Source organism: Mytilus edulis, chromosome 3 (genome assembly GCF_963676685.1).
Source record: "Mytilus edulis chromosome 3, xbMytEdul2.2, whole genome shotgun sequence".
Classification (NCBI taxonomy): Eukaryota; Metazoa; Mollusca; class Bivalvia; order Mytilida; family Mytilidae; genus Mytilus; species Mytilus edulis.
In genome coordinates this window covers 77847374-77857181 of record NC_092346.1, presented here as the reverse complement: position 1 = coordinate 77857181, position 9808 = coordinate 77847374, and the positions used below count along the sequence as shown (strand labels likewise).

General features: G+C 30.9%; 1 protein-coding gene across 11 annotated transcripts in view; it reads right to left on the bottom strand.

Moving 5' to 3' along the window:
* Window positions 1–557: 557 nt before the first annotated feature.
* LOC139517501 (uncharacterized) overlaps window positions 558–9808 on the bottom strand; it is a 46713-nt gene continuing 37462 nt past the window's right edge. For all 11 annotated transcript variants that reach the window (XM_071308649.1, XM_071308651.1, XM_071308646.1 and 8 more), the window contains 6 exons: window positions 9441–9532; window positions 7952–8057; window positions 7383–7566; window positions 6449–6516; window positions 3231–3352; window positions 558–2406 (listed from right to left, as the gene is read on the bottom strand). In XM_071308649.1, the coding sequence (XP_071164750.1) occupies window positions 1293–2406; window positions 3231–3352; window positions 6449–6516; window positions 7383–7566; window positions 7952–8057; window positions 9441–9532 (1686 nt within the window). In that variant the 3' untranslated portion in view covers window positions 558–1292. The remainder of the gene's footprint in view (window positions 2407–3230; window positions 3353–6448; window positions 6517–7382; window positions 7567–7951; window positions 8058–9440; window positions 9533–9808) is intronic.

Here is a 9808-nt window from a genome sequence, read left to right as displayed (position 1 = left end):
ACTTTTATAAATTGTGACTTGGAGTGAGAGTTGTCTCATTTGCACTCATACCTCATCTTCTTATATCTATTTTACGTACATATGATAACTTCTTACTTGAAAAAAAAATCTTTGGTTTTTTAGTTGTTGTGTTGCTGTTTTTTATCGAACACTCCATATTTCCTGTCATTCATACGGTTATGCTTACACTATATATAATGCTTTTTCGTGTTCAATGAAATCTTTAACAAGAAGACATTAAAATACATAGATTAGTTCGTGTAATTACAAACCAAAAGGTTATCATATTTAAATAAATATGGTTACTGTACTTCGAAGTTACATTTGATTCTCGTATGGGAAAACTGACGTTATTTTTCATAGAAAAGGATGTGATAATATAGGCAATAATACAACTAGAGACCAAATCACATAGATGTAAGCAGCTATAAATCAAAGTACGACCTTTAACAATCGGCACGAGATGACAAAATGTGAAACAATTCAAATGGGAATACCAACGGTCCTTTTTTGACTCACCGTATCTCCGTATTCATAATAAAAGAATTGAATTGTTCTATATTATAATATGTTTATTTCATTTTCAAAATTTCAAATGACTTTTACTACAATTGGTAAAAAATACTTTATCTAGCAATAAAATATAAGCTTTAGAATATGTAACAAATAGAAACTGCAAATACGTTTATAGAGGTTAAACATATCATTATCATCAAATATACACGATCTTGCATTTAAAGAGTTTTAAGTTAGAAGGCCAACAATAAGCAAATAAAACATGACCAACTCATTAACTACATTAATGAAAGAAAGGTCTAAATATTGTAAAAAATATGTATTCTTGGTCACACACTTTATTTACATGTATTGTTTATTTATTTAATCTAACCGCATCTGCATTCAACGACTGCTTTAAAGCAGTTAAACATTGAGTGACGAAGAATTAAAATCAGAGATTGAACATTCTGCTATTTTAAAGTTTTTAGTTTAATTTAAAGGTAATCGTGCTTTTCTTTAAAAACCACATGCATATTTGTTTTATCATAGTAACAGTTATTTAAATAAGCCGTATCAAAATATCAATTTTTGATAAACAGATCAACAAATACCCAAATCAAAGGGTAAAGGAAAAAGTAATAGACATCAAATTAATAAAACATCTTTAAAAAGGTCCTGTAAAAATGCATGCTTTGAATAAGCATGGTTAAATGACAGTGCATGTTACAACACACAACAGTAGCAGACTATACATAAAAGCATCGATAATTGGATAAGATAGGAAGATATTTTGTTCACGTATTTCCATTTGCTGCTGCCTTGAAAGCTTTTGAGATTTTCATTGCTTTCATTATTTTTGATTTTGCATTTGAAAATTTCTCAATAACAATGTTATTATTTGGATTAATATCTAATTTTGATGGATCCTTCACTAATCTAGCTTTGATAAAACCTTTCATAATGGCTTCACTTATTGGAACTTTTTCACGTGTTAAATTGTTAAAATAGTATCCATCTTCTCTATCTAACAAACGTCGTGTTAACGCATCAGTAAAGGACACTTTAATTTTACGCTTTTGGTCTATAACCCCGTGTACGGCATACGTTTTTGTGACGGTTTCAGCCTCATGTGTAGCATCTGGTCCATCGGTGAATTCAGCCTTTACAAGACCGCTTTCTATCGCATCATGTATTGATATAGTATCACCATTGTCCATTTTGTAAGTTCCCGATTTGGTATCAATGAAGCCTCTCTTAACTGCCTCTGCAACAGTTATCTCCTCTTCAGTGCCCGGATCCAGCACTGCCTTCACTGTGTATGGTCGGTTTTCTTTTGTCGTCTTAATTGTTATAAGACCATATGACTGGTCCTGTTTTCTTAATCGTTTTCTGGATTGTGTTTGCATTATAACAAATCCTTCGTTCTGTGCATCAATCAATTTCATTACTTCTTTTGTAACAGGATCAACATACGTGCCTTCAACTTGGTCTAAAATTCCTTGTATAACTGCCTCTTGAACAGATATCAAAGTGTTTGTCCTCGTATCAACAACCGACATAATAACCAAGATACTTGTTTCCTCTTCCACGCTTGAATAGATTTGATCAGTTGTTGTTTCCTCTCTGGTTTCGGTCATTTCTTCAGACATCTCATATGTTTCATCTTCGGGGACAGTTTGCTGTACTGATTGTTGTGTTTGAGTTACTTTTTCTTGGACAATTTCTTCAAAGCCATCATATTCGTCTCCTACTTCAATTGAAGCTCTACGCTCCAATTCACGGTCTGGGAATGGTTCACTTGGCGTTTCTGACAACGTAATACTTTGGTCCGAAATGGAATATTGGTCAAGTTGGTAATCTGTTGATGTGTAACCGGGAAGTTGAAGATCTAATGGAGTATTCCAGAATCTACAAAACAATTATTCATTCCGTTATTATAACCTTGTATCAAAGAAATCTTGTCATAACAGTTTTCAGGTTTACTACTATCCATTCTTTAAGATAAAAAAACTGAAAACATAACTGTATAAATAACTGTTTTCATGAAAGATCAAAAGGTGTCTAGTGTTAGATAAAAGTCTTCACTATGGAAGTCTTACAATCGGTATACGGATTTTGTATACAGCTGTCAATCGAACGTCGTCTTAGTCAATCCTAGCTATTCATCTATTCCAGAATTACAGCAAATTGTACAAGCATGTACATAAACAAAGACTCTATAAGGAAATCAGGAACTGATAAATATTCAAAGACATCCAAGTTTACTCTATTTAAGTAAAGGATAATCGTGTTGATTCTACTGTCATAGAAAATAATATATACACTTTTTTTTCAGAAATGAGTGGGTTTCAATACCATTTGTGATCCATTATCATCATCAAACTTTTTCCTTCAGAAGAATGTGTAAGTTTTCAGTATTTAGATTCCTCAAGATGTCAACAAAAAAAATTTGAATTGTCTTGACTTCATCTGCCGAACATAGATATTGAAATACTGGCAAAAACATTGCAAGGCGTTGTTTTTGTGTTTTACTATCCCCTTTCCTTTTGTTGTTAATTTTTAATGAGCATATAAACGTGTTATAGCTTTTAATGCAACAGTACTCTATATGGACGCATCAAAAAGCCACAAAAGTATTCAATATTTAGATATGTCTGCAACAGCACTTTTACATCATAATTTAAGAAAATTAAATATGTGTTAAGATAAATACGATAGTTCTTAAAACTTACTTTACGAAATGTGCAGTAGTGATATACTTCAGTTGATCCCATTTGTCACACACTAGTAAATATTTGGGTTGTTGAAGAAGTTCTACAACCACTTTGTATGTCTCCCAATACGCCCAGAAATCCTAAAACAAAGTGAAATAAAGATATGTGACATGATCCACAAAAGATCAACTATAAAAGGTACGTGTTCAGCTAAAAGTTGCTTTTCATAAAAAAAAAAAAAAAAGAGAAGAAAAACCAACGAACGATCATCTAATTTCACTGTGGTAAAACGAGCTGAAAAACATAGTTTCCTTGGCTGCTTTACTTTTCCTATTTATAGTATTTCATATTACTTCATAGTTGAACACGTGCATGAATTGTTTATCTATGAGGATTTTTCATAATAATTAAGATGTCGACATCATTTACCCAAAATATCTAAAAATCTGATAAACAAGAGTAACTTTCCTTCCTGGTTTTAGGGGAAACAAACAGATTTTTTTACTAAATTTAGGATATGTGCAGGTGAACGCCTCAAATCTACTCTCGATTTCTAATCACACATCATGACAAAGCTATAACTTACTTTGTATCTGTTCTAATTACACGGTATGACAAAGATATAACTTACTTTGTATCTGTTCTAATTACACAGTATGACAAAGATATAACTTACTTTGTATCTGTTCTAATTACACGGTATGACAAAGATATAACTTACTTTGTATCTGTTCTAATTACACGGTATGACAAAGATATAACTTACTTTGTATCTGTTCTAATTACACGGTATGACAAAGATATAACTTACTTTGTATCTGTTCTAATTACACGGTATGACAAAGATATAACTTACTTTGTATCTGTTCTAATTACACGGTATGACAAAGATATAACTTACTTTGTATCTGTTCTAATTACACGGTATGACAAAGATATAACTTACTTTGTATCTGTTCTAATTACACGGTATGACAAAGATATAACTTACTTTGTATCTGTTCTAATTACACGGTATGACAAAGATATAACTTACTTTGTATCTGTTCTAATTACACGGTATGACAAAGATATAACTTACTTTGTATCTGTTCTAATTACACGGTATGACAAAGATATAACTTACTTTGTATCTGTTCTAATTACACGGTATGACAAAGATATAACTTACTTTGTATCTGTTCTAATTACACGGTATGACAAAGATATAACTTACTTTGTATCTGTTCTAATTACACGATATGACAAAGATATAACTTACTTTGTATCTGTTCTAATTACACTGTATGACAAAGATATAACTTAATTTGTATCTGTTCTAATTACACGGTATGACAAAGATATAACTTAATTTGTTACAAAGATATAACTTACTTTGTATCTGTTCTAATTACACGATATGACAAAGATATAATTTAATTTGTATCTGTTCTAATTACACGGTATGACAAAGATATAACTTAATTTGTTACAAAGATATAACTTACTTTGTATCTGTTCTAATTACACGGTATGACAAAGATATAACTTACTTTGTATCTGTTCTAATTACACATCTGTTCTAATTACACGGTATGACAAAGATATAACTTACTTTGTATCTGTTCTAATTACACGGTATGACAAAGATATAACTTACTTTGTATCTGTTCTAATTACACTGTATGACAGAGATATAACTTACTTTGTATCTGTTCTAATTACACTGTATGACAAAGATATAACTTAATTTGTATCTGTTCTAATTACACGGTATGACAAAGATATAACTTACTTTGTATCTGTTCTAATTACACGATATGACAAAGATATAACTTACTTTGTATCTGTTCTAATTACACAGTATGACAAAGATATTACTTACTTTGTATCTGTTCTAATTACACGGTATGACAAAGATATAACTTACTTTGTATCTGTTCTAATTACACGGTATGACAAAGATATAACTTACTTTGTATCTGTTCTAATTACACGGTATGACAAAGATATAACTTACTTTGTATCTGTTCTAATTACACAGTATGACAAAGATATAACTTACTTTGTATCTGTTCTAATTACACGATATGACAAAGATATAACTTACTTTGTATCTGTTCTAATTACACGATATGACAAAGATATAACTTACTTTGTATCTGTTCTAATTACACGGTATGACAAAGCTATAACTTACTTTGTATCTGTTCTAATTACACGGTATGACAAAGATATAACTTACTTTGTATCTGTTCTAATTACACTGTATGACAAAGATATAACTTACTCTGTATCTGTTCTAATTACACGATATGACAAAGATATAACTTACTTTGTATCTGTTCTAATTACACTGTATGACAAAGATATAACTTACTTTGTATCTGTTCTAATTACACTGTATGACAAAGATATAACTTACTTTGTATCTGTTCTAATTACACTGCATGACAAAGATATAACTTACTTTGTATCTGTTCTAATTACACGGTATGACAAAGATATAACTTACTTTGTATCTGTTCTAATTACACGTCATGACAAAGATATAACTTACTTTGTATCTGTTCTAATTACACGGTATTACAAAGATATAACTTACTTTGTATCTGTTCTAATTACACGGTATGACAAAGATATAACTTACTTTGTATCTGTTCTAATTACACGGTATGACAAAGATATAACTTACTTTGTATCTGTTCTAATTACACGATATGACAAAGATATAACTTACTTTGTATCTGTTCTAATTACACAGTATGACAAAGATATAATTACTTTGTATCTGTTCTAATTACACGGTATGACAAAGATATAACTTACTTTGTATCTGTTCTAATTACACGGTATGACAAAGATATAACTTACTTTGTATCTGTTCTAATTACACGGTATGACAAAGATATAACTTACTTTGTATCTGTTCTAATTACACAGTATGACAAAGATATAACTTACTTTGTATCTGTTCTAATTACACGATATGACAAAGATATAACTTACTTTGTATCTGTTCTAATTACACGGTATGACAAAGATATAACTTACTTTGTATCTGTTCTAATTACACGGTATGACAAAGATATAACTTACTTTGTATCTGTTCTAATTACACGTCATGACAAAGATATAACTTACTTTGTATCTGTTCTAATTACACGGTATGACAAAGATATAACTTACTTTGTATCTGTTCTAATTACACTGTATGACAAAGATATAACTTACTTTGTTACAAAGATATAACTTACTTTGTATCTGTTGAGGAGATCATCCAATGATTTTACTTGAACAACAACAGTTGAAGAAACTTCTGAACCTACAACAAATGATGTAGTCAAAGATACTATGGTTTGCATAAACTTGTAGACAAATGAATGACAGATAAGCGCAATGTATCAATTACACGAAAGATTGTACACTTATTTATGATTTGTCACTTTGACAAGTCCTTCTGTCCATTCTTAATTTTTAATACATATTTCATGACAAATATTTTTGTGCATACCGGTATATATCTAATATTCATGTCAGTTGCATATATATCTAATACTTATGGTAGGTTTAGCTAGCTATAAATAAAGGCAACAGTTGTATACCGGTGTTCAAAAGTCGTTAATCGATTGAAAGAAAACAAATCCTGGTCAAAAACAAAAACCGAGGGGAACCAGAAACAGCGGGAACACCGTAGTGAAACAAAAAAAAGCAAATACACATATAAACGAAATATTTGATAACAACTGCCATATTCCTGGCTTGGTACAGGACATTTAAAAAAACAATTGTGGTTGAACCTGGTCTTATGGCTAGTCTAATCTGCTGTTAAACAATGTTTAAAAAAATATCGCTAAAATGACAACACTACGTGATAGAAATACAGCACACACATACGCAAGAGCATTCATACCAGAGAACTAGGTTAAACCAAGTTTTATTCGGAAAATATCTGTCCCAAGTTAGGTATACGGCAGTTATTTTTCACGTGTTCCGTTGATTGATAGTTTTTGATTTTGCCAGTCTAATGGACTTCCCCTTTTTGAATTTGCCTTGGTGTTCGGTATTTTGTTATACTTTTCAATATCGAATAACAGATACAATACTAAAGAAAGTGTATATGCTTATTCATAATTTAACAATGAAATCAACAGCAAGAGATTTTGTTTCTAGCTTTAAAAATGTTCTTACTCTTGCCTTTCCCTTTAGCATCATCAGATTCTTCGAGAATCATTCTGAGTTGAGACATTCGTTCCTGGAGAAGCTTGAAGTCCCCATAACCATTCCAGTTTCTGATCAGGGTATCTTCAATGTTGTCCAATATCCCTAATAAATCTCGTTTGTCTTTCTGACCCATTGACTGCAGCGATCTTATCTGCGGATAAAAGTAGTTGATGATAGTTCTAGTTTAGTTTAAATGTCAATGTTATTTTTTAGAAATGAAAAAAACAATATTTATAAAAACACAGTTTTGGCAAAAGGAGGAAAACTGGACTCTTTTATACAACAAGTTTATTTTACCACAACAAAGTATCATATTTAAACTGTTTCCATAACTGTCCTGCGTGGTTACACCCAACTTGAGATATGTAACTTGTGATCCTAACCATCTCAAAGCACGGTAATATGATTAGCATATTACTATCATGTTTCAGATAGATAAAATCATCTCTTTGTGGTTTTCGTAAGTTATTTTTAAATGTTTTATTTTGAAACATGTTCAAGTATATCTTACTTTTTTTAAATACTTATCCTCTTACCTCTTCCTCTGACCAGTCCCTGAACATCAACGTCATGAAGGCAATCATTTGATAGCCAAGACGTTTTATACTTCCAGTCCACAGTGCAAGTAGTTGTATTCGTAATCTAGATATCAAAGACAAAAAAATATTTAAATAAAACAGCAAGTTTAAATCAGTTTCAAGAATTGTTTGTTTACAATGTTTAGAGAAAATGATTCTATGCTATACACTTTTCACAAATAGTTATTTTTCTAAAGTAACAAAAACTTGAAAGTATGATGATAAATTGTCTGAGATTCGACGAAAATCAGACCTTAAGTAGTTGATAGAAAATGAATTTAAAAATAAATGTCGTCTACGACTACTACCATCATCATCAATATAAAAATAAGGAGATTTCTTATGAAAGTCAATGAGACAACTATCAGAATTCATATGATGTGGATGTAAGAAATTATAGGTAATTGTAAGGTTTAACAAGATACGAGAGCCCTCAATATGACAAAAGTTAAAACAAATTAAATCAAACGTGAAAACTAACAGCCTAATTTAAAGCAAATAAATTAACGAAAAACTGATGTTACATAATTATATGAATCGAAGACAATCAGTGTATAAAAGGTTCCGGACTTGGGAGTGACACATTCAGAAAATTGCAGGGTTAAGCATGTTTGTGAGCGCTGAAACTTCTACCAAAAATAGGACAGTGGTATGTCAGCATAACTCAAAGAACTAAAATATCACTTGTAAATGGTTTGTCTCAATAGATCGAAACGAAGCATAAAAATTAACTAACATAAAAACAGGAGACATAAGAGTACTCGTATTGACTGAAAGATAGTTAAAACAAAATCAGTTTGATAGTACACACCGATAGACACAATATTTAAAGATTTCACTATGGCGTTATAAGTTGATTAAGTTTATTAAAGGATAATGCATAGCAATTAAATTCTGGTCCTCAATGCGATTCAACTTCGTACTTTTTTTGGCCTTTAACATGTTTTGATTCGAGCATCACTGACGAGTCTTTTGTAGACGAAACGCGCGTCTGGCGCAATATATCAAGTTTTAATCCTGGTTTCTATGATGAGTTTATTTACAACCACTGGGTCGATGTCACTGCTGGTGGATTTATTATTCCTCGAGGGTATCACTAGCCCATTAGTCAGCCCTTCTGTGTTGACATAAATTATCATTGATATGGTCATAGTTGTAAATTAACTGTTTACAACACTTGGAATGTTTTAAAACCAAGACTTTTCTACCATCGTACTTTATGTGGCCTTTAACATGATTAGGGCTTCACTGATATTCTTTTGTAGACGAAATGCGCGTCTGGTGCAATATATAAAATTTCAATCCTGGGATCTATGATGAGTTTATCTACATGAATCGTATTTAAGTTTTCGGGCTCTTTAAATAAAAAGAGGATTATCAAATATGAAACAATTGAATACAAATAAAGTTATTCCAACGTTATTTTTACTATTACCATTATTATTACCTGACTGCAGCATCAATTGCTCTCCCCGATGGAGAAGGAATCAGCAAAATTACTGCTGGGACCATGGCAGTCTGTTCCCTTTCGTTTTGTACCTAAAATATTCATTTCAGAATTTAGGAAAATATTAAATAATTTACCATAATTAGGTAGAGTTCTTATTAATCCTTAAAAACAAATACCAATGATCTTTTATAGATTGCCACACGTGTACAATCAAAGGGAACTAATTTGGAAGTTGTGTTATTTAAATTCCTGACGAAATTTTGTTTGAAATAAATCCTGTTTTATCTTATGCCTATATCGAAGCAGAGTTATTTCAATTGATCGCAAATCGTTCAATGAGAATAGTTTTAAATGATATCAGTAAA